The 25,348-nt window shown below is 42.8% G+C and overlaps 1 protein-coding gene across 3 annotated transcripts in view; it reads left to right on the top strand.

Moving 5' to 3' along the window:
• atf6b (activating transcription factor 6 beta) overlaps window positions 1-25,348 on the top strand; it is a 99,891-nt gene that overhangs the window by 51,928 nt on the left and 22,615 nt on the right. For all 3 annotated transcript variants that reach the window (XM_043678193.2, XM_087979295.1, XM_087979296.1), the window contains 3 exons: window positions 2,499-2,645; window positions 23,900-24,010; window positions 24,385-24,484. In XM_043678193.2, the coding sequence (XP_043534128.1) occupies window positions 2,499-2,645; window positions 23,900-24,010; window positions 24,385-24,484 (358 nt within the window). The remainder of the gene's footprint in view (window positions 1-2,498; window positions 2,646-23,899; window positions 24,011-24,384; window positions 24,485-25,348) is intronic.

The following is a 25,348-nucleotide window of genomic DNA, read 5'->3' as shown; positions in this document are numbered from 1 at the left end:
GCCTTGTACCACTATAAAGGTGAGGTAATTACAGCTTGTTACAGCAATAATGAAGCTGTTGACAAATATTTCTGAGCGTCTTCAACAAAGTTCAGCATGGATTGCGTGAAACCTCCATTGATGGACAGCATTCTCTTCATTCTAATCACTACATGTCATGTTTCAAATTATTACTATACTTTCCAAAAATGTTACTTTTTAACCAGTGAAGCGAGTAGCTTTGATGTTTTCGTTGCATTTCTGCATGTCTTGGATTGTTGTTTTAGGCTGTTCCGTTTTGGCCATTCTTGCAATGCAACAAGAAAGAATTTAAAAATGAAATGAATTTGTAATCACTTGCCCTGTGGCTGTAATGAAAGCAGGAGCTTGAGCAGCTGCAAACCGACTGTAAACTGTGTCACACCTTTCCCACAAATTCTCATTTGGGTTTAGTGTGCATCAGTGGGTGTCACACTATGTGTCAGAAAGCTGGAAGTCGCCCTTAATATTTGACCACAATGTTTTGACAGACTTTACAGAGCTGGGGGAATATTGCGTTGCTCAAGGAACTATCTTTCCTACACTCCTTTTTTTTAAAATGGACTCAAGTGTACTGCACCAGTCAACTTTCTGCTGACTTTCTGGCTGATTAAGTACTTTTGAAGAATAGTCACTGTGGTAATGTGGGAAACACAGCAGCCATCTTGTGCGTGAAGCATCAAACAGAGGCCCTCTGCCCCCTCAACAGAGTGTGAAAGAAACTATTGTGAAAGAGAGCAGAGAAATTTTCGCCACTGTCCTCAACAGCATTAATCCCTCAACTAACATCATGTAAACAAACAACAAATCAAATTTGTCAAACTAAAGCAAAGTACTGTGCTTTCTAGATGTCTGAAATAAAAACAAAGTGTGAGGTCTGACAGCAGCTGTGGAAAGAGTAAGCACTAACATTTCAAGTTGACTAAATTCTCCAAAACTAAGGAAGGCTGCAAAGGTGATAGATTTTATACTTGGAGAAATTGGCAGAAGACCAACTGGAGCAGGTGGTAAAGATGCCTCCGAGCAAAAGGTAAAGGCTTCACAACGGTGGCACTGATCTCTTTTCTCTCTGTCTCTCTCTCTCTCCCCCCCCCTCCACTTCCCCTTTCTTTCCTGCTTTCTTTCCCTTTCTTTCTTTCTTTCTCTCTCTCTCTCTCTCTCTCTCTCTCTTTCTCTTTTTCTCACTCACTCAGATATGAGTACTACCCATGGAACCACACCCATTCAACACTGTAGGATATCTAATGGATGAAGACAGCAAAATACTGACCCATTTCAAAGTGAAGATTTTTTAAACCAAAATTTGGAAGTGCTGAGCAGATCAGGAGTCTCATGGAGAGTTAAAGGTTTCAGGTCCTTAACTTTATTGTTTTGATTTTACAAAGCTGTTCTGAAAAGGGAGTACAGGCAGGAGAGGCTTTTTTGATCTGTGAAATACAGCGCTACTTCTCCTGATCCAATTAAAACAGACAAGCTGGAAGTCAGGGTAGAAGTGAGCCCTTATTGCTCATCACTTCGAATTGGGTGTTAATCCGCTTCCTTCTCAGTGAAAATGGTCAGGTGGCTGGTGCTGTCAAATTGCTGCATTGCGTGTGTTTACTGATCACCTGTCTACGAGCTAGATCCGATCTTTGCTTAGTGATATTTGTGGTTTTTGGATGAAATGGAACTTTGCTTTATAATTGCAGGCCTCTGGTTTACTGACTAATTTTTGTATTCAGAATAAAAGGCCCACTTGCTGAGCATTCCACCCTCTAATTTTATAGAGTCTGCACGGTGTTATCATTAAACAATAAAAGGCTGTAGAGATGTTGATGTTACTGAGATCGAGCTTATTCCCCTGTCACACTCAGTCAGCTTTAAACCAGTAATCATGCAGGTGCAGTTCATGGGTGGTGTTTCCTGGTTAATGAGTTTAACAGTCTTTACAAGCAAATCCTCATGTTTAACCAGGCCTGCACAGAATGCTGCAAAAATGGAACAGCTCCATCCATAAAGTGCCTTCTACAAGGCAAAGGATTCACAGAAAGTTAGCTATTTATGAATTGTAGGCACTTGCTAATTAACACAGCAGCCAATTTCTTCACATGAAGCTCCCTCAGACAGCAGTGTAATAGTGATCTCTTGCTTTCCTCTCTTGCACCTTCACTGACCCAAGTGCTATTGATTGAACAATAAATATTGTCCAATTGGGTTTAAATCGGCCTTGTTCTTCATACTAGTGACTGTAGAATCTTTTAAGTCTATTCAGGGAAAGCCACCTCTGTTTAGTATCTCTCCTGAATAACCATAATCCCGACTGTAGCACTGACTCAGCAGTGTTATGGGAGCATTGGTCTGGATTTTGTACTGACGCTTCATGGAGCTGTTGAAGCAAGGTCTTAGATAAGAGACAACATTCAGTCTTCCACAGTTCAGATTTCTGATAGCTGTTTTCCACTCCTGTCTATCCCTTTTCCCCCTTCCTCTTCTCATGCCAGTATAACCGAGAAGAAGCCAGATCTCTTCCAGAAGACAGATGACAGCATGTACATCAAGAGGCACCTGCTGGCTTTCAAAGAGGAGCCAGGTACAGAGAGCGAGACAGAGGAAGCGACAAAAGATTACGCTCAGAGGGAAAAATTCAGGTAACAATGCGCTTCAAGAAAATAAAGGAGAGATTTTCTCTCTGCTTACAAAAATGCTGCCTCAAATTAAACAATGTCCCAGAATAACCCAAACTTGGTTTGTGCTTTGGAGGTAGTATTGCAATCTGGTGCCTTGTACATCTTGACCTTGCAAAGGTGTACAAGTCTGCTCACCATCATGTTTAGCTATTTAGAGGAGTGACTTATTTAAATTGCCAATGAAAAGGTTTAATTTGGAATAAAAATCTCCAGACTGTAATTAACAGTAGATGCAAGAAAAGGCAGATTATTGATTTTCAGATGTGTTACCCAAGAACAGATTCCTACCTCACATCATTGCCATTTCCAAGACCACCTTCAAACAATTTCACAAAATTGCCCTGTCTCCATTCATCTACTGCTGAACCCCCCCCTCCATGCCTTCATTACCTCTGAAAATTCTAACACTCCTTGTTGGATTTTCATCTGTAAAATTAGCCAGGATTATGATGCCCACGTCCTAGCTTGCATCATGTCCCCATTTTCCTGTTGATCCTGCCTCAGCCACTGACATTGGCTACTAATCAAGTAATGCCTTGACATCAAAATTCCCATCCTTGTTTTTAATTCCCTCCAAGGCCTCAAACCTCCATTTCTCTGCACTCTTCTCCAACCCCATAAGTCTTGGATAACTCAGCACTCCTCCAATTCCAATCTCTTTAGCATCCCTACTTTAAATCACTCTACTCTTGGTGGCTGTGACCTCAGCTTCAAGACTTCAAACTTTGGAATTCTCTTACTAAGCCCTTCTCTCCTCCTTTAAGGCTTTGCTTAAAACTTAAATCTTTCACTAAGCTTTGATTGTCTGTCCCAATAACTCCTTATGTTGCTATATTATAAAATTTATATTTTGTTTTAGAAAGCAAACTTTTCCTATATTTGTGTAATTTTATAAATGCAAGCTCTTTGTTTCATCTGAACTGGGCTACTTGTGAATTGTTGACATGGCCAGCATTTGTTTTCGATCCCTAATTTCCCTTGAACTGAATGGCTTGCTCGTCCATTTCAGAGGTTAGTCAATAGTCAACCACATTGCTGTGGCTCTGGAGTCTATAAATCAGACTAGGAGGGAGGGCAGATTTCCGTCCCTGGAGGAGATGAATGAACAAGGTAAGTTTTTTACAACAATGGATGATAGTTTCACGGTCACCATTACCGAGACTAGCTTTGTTTTGGAAAATCTTGATTAATTGATTTAAATTCCGCCAGATGCCATGCGTGGGACGTTAGCATTTAGGTTCCAGAGCAAAAGTAATTTTCATTTTACAGCTGATTCATTTATTGTGTTTCCATGTTTCCAGCATTTTCTGTTTCAGTTACAAGTTTCTCCTTAATGTTCAACTACTAATGGAGGGGATAGTTCATGTCTCTTTATTCTACATGCTGTTTTGTTTGAGAATTCGGGGATGTTTTCAACACTGAGTCATGCAGAGCAACAGGAGGCTATTCAAACATTTGTACATTTACTGCATTTTGAAAGGACTATCCAGTTTTTTTCTCCCCACTCCCCCTTTTTTTTTCATCCCTTCAAGCATTTATCCAGCTCCAGTTTGAAAGTTGCCATTGCTTGCACCGCCCTTTAGGTCAATGCATTCCAGATTAAGGTAGTGGTGATCAGCATCTTGAACAGCTGCCATCCATGTGGTGTACATTCATCCACAGTGCTATGGAGGAGGAAATTCCAAGATGTTGACTCCATGAGGGTGGTGTGAGACATGAAGAGGAAGCTGCAGGAGGTGATATGCCCATGTGTCTCTTGCCCAGTCCTTCTAATTGGTAGAGGTCATGGATACTGTTGAGGGAGCCTTGATGGTTTGTACTGCATCTTGTAGTTGACACACACACAGCCACTGTGCATCATTGGTGGAGGGAGTGAATGTTGGTAGTGAATGGGGCGCTGATCAAGTTGCATGGTTTCTCCTGGATTGTGTCAAGCTTTTTGTTTGTTGGAGCCAGACTCGTGGTACAAGAGCATTTTCCAGTGCACTCCAGCCTTATCCCCTGGAGATAAGGAGTTGGAGGTGAGCTGTCTGCCAAGGAATTTCCAATCTATGACCTGCTCTAATGGTAAAGGTAAAGCCACCATAGTCCTATTGGATCATGGATTGCACCCTTATTGCAGAGAGATGACTGGTGGTGATTTTAGCCTTAGGGTTACCACATCACAGGAGAGTGGAAAGGTGAAAAGGAGGTTATTTCATGGTAACCTCAGCTTGTGTGAGAACTGAACCCACAATTTTACCATCATTCTGCATTGCAAAGCAGCTGTCCAGCCAACTGCAATAAGAATGTTCACATGTTTATTCTAGTTACATTTCTGGACATTGATAGTGGAGGGTTCAGCACTGGTAATGCTATTGAATGTCATGGGAGATAGAATCTAACTATCTTATTGAAGATAGTTATTGTTTGGCCCGAATGCAGCTAATGTACTTATCATTTATCAGCCTGTACATTGTCCGGCAAGGGTCACTTCATTATCTGAACAGTCTTGAATGATCTTGTGTAATCCTCAGCGAACATGCAGTGAACATGGATAGCAGTAACAGGATAGGTCAGAGTCAGCATGGATTTATGAAGGGGAAATCATGCTTGACTAATCTTCTGGAATTGTTTGAGGATGTAACTCTGAAGATGGACAAGGGAGATCCAGTGGATGTAGTGTACCTGGACTTTCAGAAAGCCTTTGATAAAGTCCCACATAGGAGGTTAGTGAGCAAAATTAGGGCGCTTGGTATTGGGGGCAAAGTACTGACTTGGATTGAAAGTTGGTTGGCTGACAGGAAACAAAGAGTAGTGATAAACGGCTCCCTTTCGGAATGGCAGGCAGCGACCAGTGGGGTACCGCAGGGATCAGTGCTGGGACCACAGCTTTTTACAATATATATAAATCATATAGAAGATGGTATTAATAGTAATATTAGCAAATTTGCTGATGATACAAACCTGGGTGGCAGGGTGAAATGTGAGGAGGATGTTAGGAGATTACAGGGTGACCTGGACAGGTTAGGTGAGTGGACAGATGCATGGCAGATGCAGTTTAATGTGGATAAATGTATGGTTATCCACTTTGGTGGCATGAACAGGAAGGCAGATTACTACTTAAATGGAATCAAGTTAGGTAAAGGGGCAGTACAAAGAGATCTGGGTGTTCTTGTACACCAGTCAATGAAGGCAAGCATGCAGGTACAGCAGGTAGTGAAGAAAGCTAATAGCATGCTGGCCTTCATAACAAGAGGGATTGAGTATAGAAGCAAAGAGGTTCTTCTGCAGCTGTACAGGGCCCTGGTGAAACCGCACCTGGAATATTGTGTGCAGTTCTGGTCTCCAAATTTGAGGAAAGACATTTCTGGCTATTGAGGAAGTGCAGCGTAGGTTCACAAGGTCAATTCCTGGAATGGCGGGACTATCTTAGTTTGAAAGATTGGAGCGCCTGGGATTGCATACCCTTGAGTTTAGAAGACTGAGAGGGGATCTGATTGAGACATATAAGATTATTAAAGGATTGGACACTCTGGAGGCAGGAAACATGTTTCTGCTGGTGGGTGAGTCCCGAACCAGAGGACACAGATTAAAAATAAGGGGTAGGCCATTTATGACAGAGATGAGGAGAAACTTCTTCACCCAGAGAGTGGTGGGTGTGTGGAATGCTCTGCCCCAGAAAGCAGTGGAGGCCCAGTCTCTGGATTCGTTTAAGAAAGAGTTGGATAGAGCTCTCCAGGATAGTGGAATCAAGGGTTATAGAGATAAGGCAGGAACAGGATACTGATTGAGGATGATCAGCCATGATCATAATGAATGGTGGTGCAAGCTCGAAGGGCAGAATGGCCTACTCCTGCACCTATTGTCTATTTCTGAGCTGATGTAGGAGTAAAGGTCATTTGAAGCAGCTGAGAATGGTTTGATCAGGGCTCGACATGAGTTATTCCTGCAGAGGGACCCAAGAACTATGAAATTGGTTTCCAACACACTCAACCTAGTTATGAACATAGAATAATACAGTGCAGAACAGGCCCTTCAGACCTCGATGTTGCAGTGACCTGTGAACTAATCTAAGCCTATTCCCCCTACGCAATTCCATCATCATCCATATGCTTATCCAAGGACTGTTTAAATGCTCCTAATGTGGCTGAGTTAACTTCATTGGCAGGCAGGGCATTCCATGCCCTTACCATTCTCTGATAAAAGAACCTGCCTCTAACATCTGTCTTAAATCTGTCACCCCTCAATTTGCAGCTATGCCCCCTTGTACAAGCCGACGTCATCATCCTAGGAAAAAGACTGTCATTGTCCACCCTATTTAATCCTCTGATCATGTATGTCTCCATTAAATCCCCTCTTAGCTTTCTTCTCTCTAATGCGAACAGACTTATGTCCCTCAGCCTTTCCTCAAAACCATCCCTCCAGACCAGGCAACATCCTGGTAAATCTCCTCTGCACTTTTTCCAATGCTTCCACATCTTTCCTGTAATGGGGAGACCAGAATTTTACACAATACTCCAAGTGAGGCCTCACTAGCGCTTTGTACAGTTGCAGCATGACATCACAGTTCCAGAACTCAATCCCTCTACCAATAAAACCTAACACACCGTATGCCTTCTTAACAGCACTAACAACCTGGGTGGCAACTTTGAGGGATCTATGTACATGGACTCCAAGATCCCTCTACACATACACACTACCAAGAATCTTTCCATTGACCCAGTATTTTGCCTTGCTGTTGTACTTCCCAAAGTGAATCACCTCACATTTATCTACATTGAACTCCATTTGCCACCTCTCAGCCCAATTCTGTGTTTATCCAAGACCCCTGCAATCTGCAACGTTCTTCCACACTGTCCACCACTCCAACGACTTTAGTGTCATTTGCAAATTTACTAACCCACCCGCCTATGCCTGCGTCCAAGTCATGTATAAAAATGACAAACCGCAGTCGTCCCAAAATAGATCCTTGTGGCACACCACCAGTAACCGGACTCCAGGTTGAATATTTTCCATCAATCAGCACTCGCTGTCTCCTTACAGAAAGCCATTTCTAAGACAAAACTGTTAAATCACCTTTAATCCAATGCCTCCACATTTTCTCCAAAAGCCTATCATGTGGAACCTTATCAAAGGCTTTACTGAAGTCCATGTACACCCACTTTCTGGATCAGTGGTGCTGGAAGAGCACAGCAGTTCAGGCAGCATCCGAGGACAGGCAAAATCGACGTTTTGGGCAAAAGCCCTTCATCAGGAATGTTTTTACCTCCATGTACACCCACGTCAACTGCCTTACTCTCGTCCACATACTTGGTCACCTTCTTCTCAAAAAACTCAATGAGGTTTGTGAAACAAGATCTGCCCTTGACGAAACCATGTTGACTATCTGCAATCAACTTATTGCTTGCTAAATGATTATAAATCATATCTCTTCTAATACTTCCTACAACAGACTCACTGGTCTATAATTACCTAGGTTATCTCTACTGCCTTTCTTGAAGGGCGCAACATTTGCAATCCTCCCATCCTCTGGTACTAAACCTGTCGACAATGACGACTCAGAGATCAAAGCCAAAGGCTCCGCCATCTCCTGTCTAGCTTTCCACAGAATCCTCTGATAAATCCTATCCAAGGCCCAGGGGACTTACCTACTTTCGCATCTTCTAGAATTGATAACATCACATCCTTACTCACCTCAATTCTTTGTAGTCTAATGGCCCATACCTCAATTGTCCCCTCTACTATATTCTCCTTTTCCTGAATGAAAACAGATGAGAAATATTCGTTTAGCACCTCTCCGATCTCCACAGGGTCCAACACAATTTCCCACTTTCTTGGACTGGCCCTATTCCTACCCTAATCATCCTTTTATTCCTCACATACCTATCGAAAGCTTCAGGGTTTTCCTTTATTCTACCTGCTGAAGACTGCTCATGTCCCCTCTTTGACGTTTCCTTGCTAATCTGTAACTCTTCATCGCCTCATTTGAACCATCTCATCTCAATGTCACATAAGCCTCCTTCTTCCGCTTAACAAGAGATACAATTTCATTATTAAACCACGGTTACGTTACCTTATCATTTCCTCCCTGCGTGACAGGGACATACCTACCCAAGGCACGCAATACCTGTTCCTTAAACCAGCTCCACATTTTGATTGTCCCCATTCCCTGCATTTTGCCACTGGGGTGGTAATTGGCCAAATTTGACTTGTCCTCCTCGTTGACGGGCTGAACCTGGGCAAATTTCCACAATGCTAGTTTAGTAACATGGTGGTTTGGTTTGGGAAATGATAAAATTACAAAATATGAAAGCTCTATGCTTCCTTTACATCTTTGATAAGATTCATGAGCAACAAGTTTATAAACCAAAGATGGCATGTATCCAGAATCAAAAACCTACATTACTGATGCGCAAGATAAAAAAAATGTATTCACATAGCAGGAAGGAGCATGTGTTGTTTCAGGGTGTCCTAGGACAGAAGTTTAACAGAGCTGTCTCTCTGGGCTTCTGGTAGCTGATTCTGGTAGCAGGTGACTGGAGGGTGAGCACTCAATTAAAACTGTATTCTCAATACAAGACAGTTCACTTCACTGGCTCCAAGTTATGGAAGTTGAGAAAGATTTGCATTGTGGAGACAGCCACAATCATGCAAAAAGAGTTTAATAAAGATTTGAAACTGAACTGACCAGGAATGGAAGCTCAGTGTTGATTAATTCAAGATATTGCACGTTTAAGACCAGAATGGCTGGGGTGTGTCCACTGGGTTGGAATTAAAGAGAATGAGAGGAAGCTAAAACATTCTGGGTGTTAATTGACCCAGTCACGTACTGTGGATTGTAGACCTCTTCTCGGTATTGATCATTTTTATGGGGTTTACAATCTAGTATTGATGCTGAAACTGGAGGCTATCCTAGTCAGGCTGCACATGTTTGAGGAGAAAGTGAGGTCTGCAGATGCTGGAGATCAGAGCTGAAAATGTGTTGCTGGAAAAGCGCAGCAGGTCAGGCAGCATCCAGGGAGCAGGAGAATCGACGTTTCGGGCATAAGCCCTTCTTCAGGAATCCTGAAGAAGGGCTTATGCCCGAAACGTCGATTCTCCTGTTCCCTGGATGCTGCCTGACCTGCTGCGCTTTTCCAGCAACACATTTTCAGGCTGCACATGTTGTTGTACTACCTTGGGTTCTTGCAGGAAACACCCAGGAGGCAAACCCATTTAATCCCTCTTTACTGTGGGCTAGAGAAGAGGAGCTGTGAACCACTTCACTGGATGTCAGGAGGAATGTAACAAAAGCTTTAATAAGTGGTGTAAGGAATGTGACTGATGGCATTCACTAGGAAAGGAAGATGAAAATACAGGTTTGTGATTCAGCAGCTGACGTGTACACACCGATCAGCAGTAAGTTGGGCTGCAGCCAGGCTGAGGCATGTATCCTGCATTCATTTAAACCAGAGTCAAAAAGTGTGGTGCTGGAAAAGCACAGCCGGTCAGGCAGCATCTGAGGAGCAGGAGAGTCGAAGTTTCAAGCATAAGCCCTTCTGCAAGGGCTCTCCTGCTCCTCGGATGCTGCCTGACCTGCTGTGTTTTTCCAGCACCATACTTTTTGACTCTGATGTCCGGTATCTGCAGTCCTCAGTTTCTCCCAATTCATTTAGACCAGTGAATGAAGCAACATTAAAGATGAGAAAGGTAGATTAGATTGAATGGACTTTAATGTCCCTCCCTGATTGTTTCTTTTACAGGGCGACCCCCATATCCATGGGTTCAGTTACCGCGGTTTCACTTGCCCGTGGTTTATCGTGGCCCGAACATATAAAAGGGAACATTCCAGAAGCAGGGACCAGGAGTCTGCTGGGAAGTTGTGTTATTTATTTGAATGAATGGGTTTGCACCTATCCGCGGTAGGTCAGGAATGTATCCCCTGTGGATTTGGTGGGGGCTCTACTGTAATTTACCCTTCTGACTGACCGCACCAAATCCTATTCATCGGTCAGCTTCAGTGCTTGCTGACCTACATTGGTATTGTCTTGGTTCGACAATTCTTATCCATCCTTTCAAATCCCTTGGTGGATTCTCCCATCCCTCTCACTCTAAATGCCTGCAGTCTTGCCACCCTGCACTATTTGCAGCCCTCCCATTCTGGCTGCCTAATTAGCTTAATTTTAATTGCTGTGCCATCAGTAGGCCATGCCGTCAACTGCCCATGTCCTGAGGCTTGGAATCTCCATCCTAAACCTTTGCATCTCATTGCTCCAAAAAGATGTTTCTCAAAATGTTTCGCCAAGCTTTTGAAAGGAAAAAGGTGTTTACAAATATTCAAGGCAATGTTTGAATACAAACCTAGCCTGTATGCAGAGTTGGGAAATACTTTCAACTGCAGTCTGTGTAAATTGCAGCTTGAGTAAAAAATTGGCATAAAGTTAAACAGTTACTAAAAACAGTTATCCTGAACCTGGTCATTGGTAATGTGTGTCCTTTTCTCCATGGCCAGATTGGTGTTCCAACCTTTAAGAGTTAAATCTGATTTGCTGTGTAAGTATACATGTTAATCTTCAGCAAATCTCCCAGCCGCTGCCAATTTGCTCCAGGGTTGCACATTTATACTTTGGTTAGTCTGGTTTCCAAGGCAGCACTGAATAAACAGGTAGATTGCCTTCTGACCTTATCTCCCGCCCACAGATTGTTAATGCTGATATTGGCGCCAGAAAATTCCTTCCGTTGCTCCTTGTTGTTCCTAATAATCCTAATCTTGAACTTGCTTTGCTGATTCTTTATTTCTTTTGTACTGTCTTCAACAAGACTTCAGTTAACAGTGAAGGACAGATCTCCCACTATTTGAATCTCCCATTTTTTTGTTTGTTTTTGGATTCTTGTAGTTCATATGCAGCCAGATTCTGCATCAAAGCCCAAACTCTGAAATCAAACCTGCCCCAATCCTCCCAGCGAGACCAGTATCAGCATAAGAAAATGGGCAGGAGTACGCCAATATGGCCCACTTGAACCTGCTTTGCCATTCTAATTTTCTACCTTAGCTCCACTATCACAGCCCTGCCCCACATCCCGCAATTCCAATTATGGTCCGGAACCCATCAATTTCCGTCTTGAGTGTATATTCTGGTGTGGAGAAGTCCAAAGAATCACAGCCTTCTTATTAATGTTTTATTCTGATACTGTGCCCCTAATTTTCAACTCTGCAGCCAGGCTGAGCGACCTCAGCTTCTGCTATCCAAAACATGAAGTCATTACAGTGTTGAAGGAGGCCATTCAGTCCATGCTAGCATTAGAGCAATCCAGTCGGTCCCATTCCTGAGTCTGTTCTCAGAGCCCTACAGGTTTGTTTCTTTAAGTACTCATCTGATTTTGCTTTTAACCTTTAAACATCTCTCTTTCTCCTGCCCTAGTAGGCTGAATTTGTAGGTCAGCTGCACTTGCTATATAATAAAGTTCTACCTCAGAATCTCCCTGAAATGTACAAAATCTTCAGTTAGAGTCCCCTCATTCTTGTACAATCAGCCATTGGGAGCAGCTTTATTTTGTCTACCTTAATTAACCCTGTCATAATCCTGTAATTGCTGTAATCAATATTAAATGTCCTCTCAATTTCATTTCCTTCAAGGAGAACAACCCTAGCTTCTCCAATTAAACCTCGTACTGAAGTTAAAATTCTTCATCCCTGGTAAATCTCCTTTGTTCCCTGTCAAGCACCCTTGACACCCATGTGCCTCTGAGTTTTGAATTCTTATATCAGGTATCTTTTGCAGAGACTGGAAGCAGGATCTACATTAAGTCTTACTCCCTCCTTTGAACCTTCTCATTTGATTTCAATCAATTGTCCCAAAACAGCAATAACTCCCATCTAGTAGAGTGCACACTCTGTGAAAACAGAGATGGACAAGAATATGGAGAGAGAGCGGAGATTGGCTGTTTGGGGTGGAGGGGTGCGATTAGAATGCTTTGGTTAAGAAAGACTCCGCAGTGTCTTCAAAAGTGGAGATGTCTCATGTGGAAATAACAGAAGAGAGCAAGGTGGCTGGAAGTCAGCTGGAAAGAAGAAGGAATGCATTAGCAGTTCTGAGCCAGGGGATTGGAGAATTGGTGGAGAAAGATTTTTATTTCCTCCATTCTGAATTGAGTTTGATTGATAGCTGAAAGGGCTGTACATTAACCCACTGCCCTACATGTAAAGAAGGAACAACTCATTCCAAGTTTGACGTCTGGTTACTGCTAGCTGGATTTTAACGAAGGGAAAGAACAGAAGTAAGCTTTCAGATTTTGAGATGTAGGAATCTGTTCAATGTTTAGTGTGACAAAATCTCACCATAATTTTGGCTTCAAAGAAACAAAGCAGAGAGGGAGAATATATTCATTTTAAATGCTGCATGTTTGCAAGCTTTTGAGGAAAGAGCAATGCTTGATTTTGCATGATGCACTGGGTTCTTTAGATTTCTTATGTTCACTCATTACCGGCGGTTTTCAAACCGAGAGGATCAAGTCCCTGTGGAATACTCCCACTGTTAACAGTAATTAGTGTATATTATTGCGTAGGAGAAAGTGAGGACTGCAGATGTTGGAGATCAGAGTCGAGAGTGTTGTGCTGGAAAAGCACAACAGGTTGGGCAGCATCCGAGGAGCAAGAAAATCAATGCTTCAGGCATAACCCATTCATCAGGAATCGCAGAATCGACATTTTGGGCATAAGCCCTTCCTCATGAAGGGCTTATGCCAGAAACGTTGATTCTTCTGCTCCTGTGATGTGGCCTGACCTGCTATGCTTTTCCAGCACCACACTCTATATTATTGCGTAGCATTGCTCTCTATAAATTATTCTTTATTGGGGCATGAATGTCACTGGCTAGGCCAGTATTTGTTGACGATCCTCAATTGCCCTCAGAAGAGTAGTGTTGAGCCTCCAATTGAACATCTTTCAAGCAGATACAGTGGAGCGACTTATTGACCTTTTGAGAGGGTGGTTCACAGTCGACTGGTTCTGATTCACATGTAGGCCAGAGCAGTTAAAGATGGCAGATTTCCTTTCCTAAAGGAGACTTGTGAACCAGCTGGGTTTTTATAACAATCACTGTTAGACTTGAGTCTTTTAAATTTACATTTTATTTGTATATGGTAGCATAAAATTACTCCGAGATATTGATAGGCTAAGTGAATGGGCAGAAGTGTGGCAGGTGGAGTTCAGTGGAGGAAAGTGTAACGTTATTCATTTTGGATTGAGAAAGGATAGATTAGGTGCTTTCTATACGGTATGAAGTTAAATGCAGCAAATGTCCAAAGAGACTTACAGGTTCAGGTGCATAATCTTTAAGATGTTACAATCACTTGCAGAAATCGGGAAAGCTATTGGAAAACTGCCCTTTATAGACAAAGAGCCATGCAGAATAAACACACCCTTCAGTCCAACCAGTCCATGCTGACCATAATCCCAAACTGAAGTAGTCCCACTTGCCTGTGCTTCGCCCAAATCCCTCCAAACCTTTCCTATTTATGTACTTATACAAATGTCTTTTAAAAAGTTGAAATTGTACCTGCATCCACCACTTCCACACACTAACCACTCTGTGTATTTAAAAAAATGTTGCCCCTCATGTCCTTTTAAAATCCTTCTTTCAAAAATAGTGCCGCACCATGTCTTGAAATGTCCCACCCAAGAGAAAAGACACCTGCCATTCACCTTATCCATGCCCCTCATGATTTTACAAACCTCTGTAAGGTTATCTCTCAACCTCCTATGCTCCAGTGAGAAAAGCCCCAGCTTATCCAGCCTGTCCTTATAACTCGACAACATTCTGGTAACTCTCTTCTAAACCCTCTCCAGCTTAATAATATCCTTCTTAGAATAGTGTGACTAGAACTGGACACAGTCCTCCAAAACAGGCCTCACCAAATCCTGTGCAACCTCAACATAACGTCCCAACTCCCACACTCAAAGGTCTGAGCAGCGAAAGCAAGCATGGTAAAAGCTGCCTTAACCACCTTATCTATATGTGACACAAATTTGAAAGGATTTTGTACCTGAACCCCTAGTTTTTTTTAGATTAGATTACTTAGTGTGGAAACAGGCCCTTTGGCCCAACAAGTCCACACCGCCCCGCCGAAGCACAACGCACCCATACCCCTACGTTTACCCCTTACCTAACACTACGGGCAATTTGGCATGGCCAATTCACCTGACCTGCACATCTTTGGACTGAGAGGAACGTTCTACCCATGGCCGTATCATCAATTGTGTAAGTCCTGCCCTTGCTTGTTTTACCAAACTGCAATACCTCACATTTATCCTAATTAAATTCCATCTGCCACTCTCAGCCCAACGACCCAATTGATCAAGATCCCTTTGCAATAGCATTCTTCACTGTCCACTATACCACCATTTTTGGTGTCATCCACAAACTTACTGACCATGCTTCCTCCATTCTCATCTAAGGCAAAAGTGAGGAATGCAGATGCTGGAAACCAGAATTTAGATCAGAGTGGTGCTGGAAAAGCACAGCAGGTCAGGCAGCATCCGAGGAGCAGGAAAATCAACGTTTCGGGCAAAAGCCCTTCATCAGGATTCCTGATGAAGGACTTTTGCCCGAAATGTCGATCTTCCTGCTCCTCGGTTGCTGCCTGACCTGCTGTGCTTTTCCAGCACCACTGATCTAAAATCCATTCTCATCTAAGTCATTTATATAAATGACAAACAAAAGTGGACTCTGTACTGATCCCTGTGGAACACTGCTGGTCAAAGCTCTCCAGTCTGAATATCAACTGTCCACCTCCAGTCTGTCTCCTGCCATTCAGCCACTTTTGTATCTAATTGGCAAGCTCATCCTGAATCCCACGTGATCTAATTTTACTAATTAGTTTACCATGTGGAACCTTGTCAAAGGCTTTACAAAAGTCTAAATAAACAAAATCTACCGTTCTGCTCTCATCAATATTTTTGGTTACATCCTCAAAAAAAAAATCAAATTTGAGAGATATAATTTCTCTCACACAAAACCATGCTGAGTATCCTTAATCATACCTTGCCTCTTCAAATACATATAAATCCTATCTTTCAGAATCACCTTCAGCAACTTACCCACCACCGAAGTCAGACTCTCAGGACTGTGGTTCCCAGGTTTCTCTTTACAGCCTTTCTTAAATGAAGACACAACATATTAGCCACCTTCAGTCATCCAACACCTCCCCTGTGGTTATAGATATTTCTGATCGGGGCCCTGCAATTTCCTCTTAATTTCCCCCAACATTGAGGTATACTTGATCAGGTCCCAGAGATTTATCTACGTTTAGTTTTCTAAGACCTTCAGCACTTCCTCTTCTGTTCTATGAATTGTTTTGGAAATATCAATATTTATTTCCCTTTCTCCATTATAAAACAAAAGCAAAATATTCATTAATATCTCTCCCAACTCCTATGGTTCAACACAAAGATGACTTGGTTGATCTTTAAGACGTCCTATTCTTGTAGAAGCTCTCTGGATTATCCTTCACCTTATTTTTCAAGACTATCTCATATCCCCTCTTTGCTTTTCTGATTTCCCTCTTAAATATGCCCCACACTCTTTATCCTCTGCAGAAAATAGATGCAAGTATAGGTTATTGGGAATTTTAAGCCTTCTCCAACATTCAGTATGATGATAGCTGATCATTCAAGTCCACACCCTGTAACTGCTTTCTTCAATGCTGTTTGAACCCTTTCACCCTGAGAACCATGTCTGACTCCTCTTTGAAGATATTCAATATTTTAGCCTCAACTGCTTTCTGTGGCAAAGAATCCCACAGGCTTGCCACTCTCTGGGTGAAAACATTTCTTCTTGTTTCAGTCTTAAATGGTCTACCCTGTATTCTCTGTGTCTCCTGGTTTTAGACTACTCAGTCATTGGGAACATCTTTCCTGCATTTACCCTCTGTGGTCCTCAGAATTTTCTAGGTATTCTGATATTCCCCCCTCACGCTTCTAAATTCCAGTGAATATAATCTTAATCGATACAGTCATTCTTTATACATCAGTCTTGCCGAGCCCTAGATAAGTCTTTGTTGGGCATTGAAATACTCGTCCAGCCAATATCACCTCCATCCCGTGGTGAATAAAGTCTTTATTAACCCATTTAAGATTGGGGTAAGATATTTCTTTCCAAATATTCTCTCACATATTTCCTTGGCTGTATGCATTGACATGGTCTTGTTTCCTTATCCTCCCATCAGAGGGTGCACATACATTATATCCTCAGTGTTTAAACACCACTCCGGTGACTTGAATCACAGCTATTGAACATTGTTTTCAATGTACTGAACCACAGTTGGCTTCATAGTAAGTTATCAATTAGGAGGCAGGATGGCATGAACTAGAGTTGCATTGCTATACTATTGATTGAGAGGCAATGTGACTCTACTTTTCATGATTTCGAGAGAAATGTGATAGTGTGTAGAGAAAATTACTCCTGTGGAGGATGTCGTGATATAAAGATGTACTTTTTACATATCAGAACCAGGTCTTTCAGGAAGTAAGTTAGGAATATTTTTCCCTACTCTGAGAAGGATTTATAGACCTGTAGAGTTTTCTTCCTTCTCCCTTGCAAGAAATAATGCTCGTAATAATTACTCATTTTAAATCTGAAGACAGATCATTTCCAGTGATTATAAAGGAGCATAGAACCTAATCAAGCAGGTGAAGTGAGTTCTCTGAGCCGCAATCACACTAAATGGTGGAATAAATTGAATGGGCTGAATGATCTCATCCAGTTTCTAATTGGGGAAAGATATTGGAAATTGGTGGTACTTTAAATGTCAGCTCGTCCAGTGTCGATTTGTTGCCAATTTTACTTGCAGGAGTACTGCTCTATTAAATTTCCGAAGCAAGCAAATTCCTGAGACATTAAAAGCAATACATGTGTGGCCCAAAGTCCATGCAGAACATTGATCCTTATCTGGCTCACCGTGAATGCTGTGTAGTGTGATTACAGTTGTTATGGAAATCCTGTCTATTGTACAGCCTGTGCTTGTAGTCAAAGTAGGCTAAGCTGTTGGTACAAAAACATTCCCTTCTGCCCAATGGAGTAAACCTATTTACAAAGTAAGAATTAGCCACCCAGTGAGCTAGCATGTCTGGAATTTGTGGTTGCTGCTGTGGGTTTGAGGGCACTCAGCAGGCTGATTATTATTGGTTGCTGTGCGCCCTTCACTATCTCTGCATCATCTGCTACAATAGCAGCTCTGGATGCAGGCAGGCAAAACACAGAGAGGCCTTCCTTACCCTGCTCCTCTGCCGGTTTGTTTCTTGCTCTCTTGGAGACCTGCAAGCCCCCTCAGATAAGAGTTACACACTTCATTTATTTCCTGATCCCATTGCATGACAAATAAAAGTCTACAGAGCAAGATTTATTTCTTGTAAAGATGCAAGAAACAAAATGAGAGTTGTGTGTGCGGAATCGAAACTCCCAAGTCCGTTAAATTAACCTCCTATTTCCAGGCAATGTTTATTAAAGTACTTTTTTATTATGGGGTGGAAATTACAGTTGACAGCTTGTGGTTTTCAGCTTTTAATTGTATTGCTTGAAATTTATAACTATGTACTCATAATTTGTTCATTCCTTCGTAATGGAGGGGAAGGGCGGTTATACATGCCATCAAATCTATCTTCTCAATAAAGCTAACAGAGTAGTGCTGAGAAGGATTTAAACTGAATACTCCATTTGATTTTGGAAGATTCCTGAGCAGAGAAAGCAGTTGAAGTTGATGCCCCTTGGAGTTCAAAAAACTTGCACTTATGTAGCACTTTTCATGACCGCCAGATGTCTCAAAGTGCTGCCATGCAGCGCAATATTTGATAGATTGTTGCCATTATTCTGTAGCAAACAAATTGGGCAGGGTGTTGCCTTGGAGATTGCTGCAGGGAGCAGTTACCCCAAAGTTTTTGTTTAACTTGCCAACCAACCAGCACCCAGTTTTCATGGTGTACGTTGTGGTTCTCTTTTAGAATTCGAATCACAACAGTGTGGAAACAGGCTCTTCGGCCCAACAAGTCTACACTGACCCTCCGATGAGTAACCCATCCAGACCCATTTCCCTACCCTATATTTGCCCCTGACTAATGCACCTAACCTACAAGTCGCTGAACACTATGGGAAATTTAAACATGGCCAATTCACCTAACCTGCACATCTTTGGATTATGGGGGGAAACCAGAACACCTAAGGAAACTCACGCAGATGCAGGGCAAATGTGCAAACTCCACACAGACAGTTGCCCGAGGCTGGAATTGACCCCGGGTCCCTGGCGCTGTGAGGCAGCAGTGTTATCCACTGAACCACCATGTTTGTAATTGGTATTCTTACATCTGTGCTAATGAGTACAAATGAGCTTTGACAGCATGTCCCACTTTCTCAGCAATGAAACAATGCACTGCAAGAAAGTCTGCAATCACTCATTAATGAGAGACAAAAAAAAAGCCGATGCTGGAATCCAAAGTAGACAAGCAAGAAGCAGCAAACCAGGCAGCATCAGGAGGTGGAGAAGTCTACATTTCGGGTGTAAAGAAGAGTTATACCCAAAACGTCAACTTCTCCACCTTGTGATGCTGTGTGACTTGCTGTGATCACCCATTAATGAGCATGAACTATTCCCCACTTATCTCCTGTGTGTGCTACACTCTGCCCTGTCCCTCACTAATGGGGCTTACCTGCCTTTAGTCATAGGTACGTAGCCGTTTTGTTCGTGAGCTGTAAATATGCTTTGTGCATGATCCAAACTTTGGAAGATGACATCTATAATTGTATAGCTGGCTGGGTGTTTATCCACAATTAACGTGAATGCAATTAGAGTTTTATATCTGTCTTCTCTTTCTCCTGAAATCACAATGACAATATCTCAAGATGGCCAATGCAAAATGAAAACTGCAACTTGTGCAGTTTCACTTTACTGTTTGCCTTCCTGAAACAAGTCCAGCCCCTTCCTCTGGCAGTTCATTTCACACATGCACCACCTTTTGCATGAAAAAGTTGCCCCTTAGTTCCTTTTTAAATCTTTTCTCCTCCCACCCTAAACCCATGCCCTCTAGTTCTGGACTCCCTCAACCCAGGGAAGAAACCTTGTCTATTTACCCTATCCATGTCCCTCATGTTTTGATAAACCTCTATAAGCTCACCCCTCAGTCTTTGACGCTCCAGGAAAAACAGCCCCAGCCTATTCAGCCTCTCCCTATAGCTCAAACCCTCCAGCCGCCTTCCCCATACTGGTTTTGGAATCACTAGGTTATGCTGTCTCTCCTAAGTTAAGGGAAATTTAATTAGGCAGTTCAAAATGTTGAAGTTGTAATAGGATAAAGAAGGGGAAACTTGGTTCAAAGATGTGCAGGTTAGGTGGATTGGCCATGCTAAATTGTCACAGTATCCAGGGATATATAGGTTACGTGCACTAACCAGAGAAAATGCAGGGTAACAGAAATAGGATAGGGAGGTGGTCTGGGTAGGATTCTCTTTGGAAGGTCAGTGTGAACTCTGTAGACTGAATGACCTGTTTCCACACTAGGGATTCTGTGGTTTTCACAAAAGGGGTGAATAACTGTAGGGGACATATTTGAAATATTTGACACAAATGGCAAGTGGAGGGGGGTTGGGGAATAGAGTTATCTTTCCCTCTTGGTGAATAACTATCTGAAGTTGGCTGGGCTATGGAGAAAGCATGGAACTAATTGAATGAATGTTTCAAAAGTCTTGAGGGAATGCTGCACTGTCAGAGGTGCCATATCTTGAATGAGATGAGGTTTCATCTGTGCTATTAGGTGGACAGTATAAAATCCAGTGCCACTTTTGCAGAAGATCAGGGGCATTACAATAGTGTGGTTGCCAATATGTTTCCTAAATTAACATTTTGAAAACAGTCTGGTCACAATTAGATTACTATTGTACAAGCAGGTACGAGGCTTAGAACAGTGACTGCGTTTTAAAAGTGCCTCATTGTCCCTGAGATGATCTGGGAAAGATATGGGGAGGACCTGTCCAGAGTTGATTGGAAGAGGAATCTAGATGAAAGTGAGGACTGCAGATACTGGAGATTAGAGTCGAGAGTATGGTGCTAGAAGAGCATAGCAGGTCCGGCAGCATCCAAGGAGCAGGAGAATCGACATTTCAGGCAAAAGCCCTTCATCAGGAATGAAGCTGTGAGCTGAGGGGATGGTGAGGTAAATGGGGAGGGGGAGGGGATGGGGCTGGTGGGAAGGTAGCTAAGAGTGTGATAGGTAGTTGGAGGTGGGGGTAATGATGATAGGGTGGAGCGAAAAGGCGGGAAGGAAGATGGACAGGTCATGAGGGTGGTGCCGAGTTAAAAGGTTGGAACTGGGATAAGATGGGGGTAGGGAATATGAGGAAACTGGTGAGATCCACATTGATGCTGTGAGGTTAGAGGGTCCTGAGGCAGAAGATGAGTGTTCTTCCTCCAAGCGGCAGGTGGTGAGGGAGTGGCAATGGAGGAGTCCCAGGACCTGCACGTCCTTGGCGAAGTGGGAGGGGGAGTTGAAGTGTTCTGCCACAGGGCAGTGGGGTTGGTTGTTGCGGGTGTCCTGGAGATGTTCTCTGAAACGCTCTGCAATTAGGCATCCTATCTCCCCAGTGTAGAGGAGACCGCATCGGGAGCAACGGATACAGTAAGTGACGTGTGTGGAAGTACAGGTAAAACTCTGGACGTGGTAGGCTCCTTTGGGGCCTTTGACAGAGGTGAGGGGGGGGGAGATGTGAATCTCGCAAGGAACTGGAAAAACAATAGGAGGAGTTTCTGGGGGTAATTTGGGATGCACACAAAAATTCATTCCAAGGAAGAAGAAACGAACTCTGGGAAGCTGGGCAACCATTGCTCACAAGGGAAGTCAGGGACAGAATAAAAACAAAAGAAAAGGCATACAATGTGGATTAATGGAAAGCCAGAGGATTGGGAAACATTTAAAAACCAGCAGAGGATAACTGAAAAAGCAATAAGGGGGGTGGGGGAGATGAAAGATAAGCATAAGTTAACTAGTAAATTGAGAGAAGATTGAAGGAGTTTTTTATATATATAAAAGGAAAATGTGAATGTTGAAATGCTGGAAAATGAGGCTTGAGAAGTAACAATGAGGAAGAAAGAAATGGCAGAGGAACTGAATAGGTACTTAGCATTGGTTTTCATAGTGGAAGACATAATTGGCATTGCAGAATTTCAAGAGTCAGGGGCAGAGGTGAGTGCAGTGGCCATCACTAAAGTGGTGCTGTGGAAGCTGAAAGATCTGAAGGTGGATAACTCACCTGTATCAGATGGACCACACGCCAGGGTTATGGGGAGATAGCTGAGAAGACTGTGGAAGCACTGGTGGTGATCTTTCAGGAGTCAGAGAGGGTCCCACAGGACTGGAAATTGGCCAGTGTTACATCCCTGTTTAAGATGGGAGGGAGATAGAAGACAGGAAATTCTAGGGTGTTTAACCTGACTTCTGTTATTGGTAAGATTTTAGAATCCATTAATAAGAATGGGGTTGTAGTGTACTTGGAAGTGCCTAGTAAAATAGGGCTGAGTCAGCATGGTTTCATTAAGGGCTGGACATACCTAACACATCTGATCAAAATCTTTGAGTAAGTAATGAACAAGTTAGATAAGAGTGAGTGGATGTAATCCATTTGGATTTTCAGAAGGCCTTTGACAGAGTGCTGCACAGGAGGTTGCTAAATAAGATAATAGCCCATGGTGTTAGAGGCAAAGTACTGGCATGGATAGAAGGTTGGCTAGCTGGCAGAGGTAAGAATTAGAAGGGTCTTTATCTGGGTAGCAGCCACAGTCTAGTGGAGTGCATCAGACATCAGTGTTAGTACCACACTATTCATGTTAATGACCTGGATGGAGAATCTGAGAGGGCATTTTTGCTAAGTTCGCAGATGTTCGAAAATTGGTGAAGGAACAGATCGTGTTGAGCAAGTGGGGAAGCTGCAGAAAGACTTGGACAGGCCAAGAGAGTGGGCAAAGTAGCAGATGGAATACAATGTGGACAAATGTAAGATTAAAAATCACACAACACCAGGTTATAATCCTTCTGATAAAGGAGTGTCGCTCTGAAAGCTAGTGTGCTTCCAATTAAACCTGTTGGACTATAACCTGGTGTTGTGTGATTTTTAACTTTGTACACCCCAGTCCAACACCGGCATCTCCAAATCAAATGTAAGATTATGCACTTTGGTAGAAAGAATAGGGGTGTTGACTGTTTTCTAAATTGGGAAATGCTTTGCAAATCTGAAGCGCACAGACTAGGGAGTCGTAGTTCAGAATTCTCTGAAGCTTAAATTGCAGGTTCACTTGGCAGTTGGGAAAACAAATGCAATGTTCGCATTACTTTTAAGAGGGACTATAATGCAGGAGGGATGTACTGCTGAGACTATATAAGGCTCTAGTCAGACCTCATGTTGAATATTGTGTGCAGTTTGGGCCTGTTTGGAAGGAATGATGTGCTGGCTTTACAAGGAGTCCAGAAGAGGTTTACAAGAATGAAACGAGGGGTGGAGGGTTTGTCATACAAGGAGTGGTTGAGGAATCTGGGACTGTACATGATGTTTAGAAGGATGAAGGGAGACCTGATTGTAGCTTAGAGTATACCTAGAGACCTGGATAGAGTGGACATAAAGAATATGGTTCCACAGATAGAGGAGACTAGGACCTGAGAGCATGGCTTCCAGGTGAAGGCTTGGTCTTTCAACTGAGATGGGGAGGAATTTCTTCAGCCAGAGTGATGACCCCAGAGGCCAAGTCATTGAGCCTCTTTAAGATGGAGATGGATAGGTTCTTGATTTATCAGGTGATCAAGGGTTTTGAGGAGAAGCCAGAGAATGGGGTTGAGAGACATATCAACCATGATCAAATGATGGAGCAGGTTTGATGGGCCAAATGGCCAAACTCTGTTCCTAATCTTATGGTCTTACAGGAAGCTTAAAGTTTGTGAAACCTGTATACAACTCTCCCTTTATTGAGGTACAATTGGTCAAGTGACTGCCTGCGGTGTAATGAATTCACTAACTTAACTGCTCTCTGTTAGGACTGAGCGATCATATGTTAACTGATTGGACCAGTCTCTCCTGTGTGACTTTTAAACTGGGTTAAGTTAACATTAGAAGTACTGTTGGTCAGTAAGGTAGTGAGAGTCCTGTTTAATCCACTGCACTGCAGTCTAAACCTAAACAGGCTGAGCCGATGCTTTTCTTCACACTTTGACACTTTTTCCTCAGCAACATCACTATGGCTTACTCCGACGTAAAAGACCTGGTACTTCGTGACATTGATCGGATCCTCTTCCCTTCCTCGGATTGCCGTCAGTTCAACAAGACCGAATCGCTCAGGTACATTTAAGCTTGTGAAGGGCGGTTAGGGTAGCATTGGCTGGGGTTGTGTGTGTGGAGGGGAGTGTGTGGTGAGGGTCAGGGGAGAAAGGAGGAGAATGACAGTTGAAATGAGATACCTCCAGCTTCAATCCTTACCCAGAGCTATCGCCTAAACGGCTGGAGAATCCTTTTTATTCTTTCTCCCACCCTCAGTTAGAAGTTGCACAGAAACAAAGGTTTTCCATAACCAACATTAACCTATTTACCCTGTGGAGAAAACCAATTTTGGAAATGAAGTGTGTGTGTGTCTCCAATGCTGACTCGCCAATAAATTAAATGGCTCGCTGTTATATTGGGAGTTGTGATGTTTTCAATGTCTCTCTCCAATCTAGACTTGCCGATGAATTGCGTGGCTGGGTACACCGGCATCAAATTGAAAGGACGAAGTCCAATGAGAAACCAAAGCGTCAAAAGAAATTTAAACAAAGCATGGTAAGGTGAAGATTACCCAAGTGCTGAAAGGTGTTCATATGTAGTGAAAGTAAGAGTGACTAACTTCGCCATTTACCTCTGTGTACATGTTCCCTCACCAAGGAAGTTGGCAGAGGTTATTACTTCACAAAATTAACATGCACTCAGCAGTCTCTGCTGGAAGGTAAAAACAATGACTGCAGATGCTGGAAACCAGATTCTGGATCAGTGGTGCTGGAAGAGCACAGCAATTCAGGCAGCATCCGAGGACAGGCAAAATCGACGTTTCGGGCAAAAGCCCTTGATTATTCCTGATGAAGGGCTTTTGCCTGAAACGTCGATTTTGCCTGTCCTCGGATGCTGCCTGAATTGCTGTGCTCTTCCAGCACCACTGATCCAGTCTCTGCTGGAAAACAGATGTGTGGAAACCTTGAGGACTAACAGTTATGATCTCAACCTTGTTGTCAGAACTGGACAGTCTCAGCTTTGAGCTGTTCTTCATGCTGATAGATTTGTGCTTCATTTCCATCCTTACTCATGAGTCCCTTCACTGTTTAACCCTCTTGCTATCTCTGTAATCTCCTCCAGCTGCACAATCCTCTGCGTTTTGATGTGCTCAGCTAATTCTGATCACTTGCTTATCATTAGTTTGTTTTCAATGGCTGTGCATTTATTTGTTCAGACCCTAAACATTCCTCCCTATACCATCTACCTTTCTGACCCCTTCAACTTTAACCAAACTTTGCTCACCGTTTCCTCATTAATCATTCTGTAGTTTGGTCGTGGGTGATATCTGATGATGCTTCTGTGTACATTTTATGTTAAAGGTGCTACTTTAAAATGCGAGTAATTCAGGATGTGTTCATATCTCTTGTAGCTTGTGGA

Source organism: Chiloscyllium plagiosum, unplaced genomic scaffold (assembly GCF_037043375.1).
Source record: "Chiloscyllium plagiosum isolate Xiang-an unplaced genomic scaffold, Cpla_swu_hap1 HiC_scaffold_35, whole genome shotgun sequence".
Classification (NCBI taxonomy): Eukaryota; Metazoa; Chordata; class Chondrichthyes; order Orectolobiformes; family Hemiscylliidae; genus Chiloscyllium; species Chiloscyllium plagiosum.
Note: the sequence above shows the minus strand (reverse complement) of the source record. Positions and strands in the feature narration are given on the sequence as shown.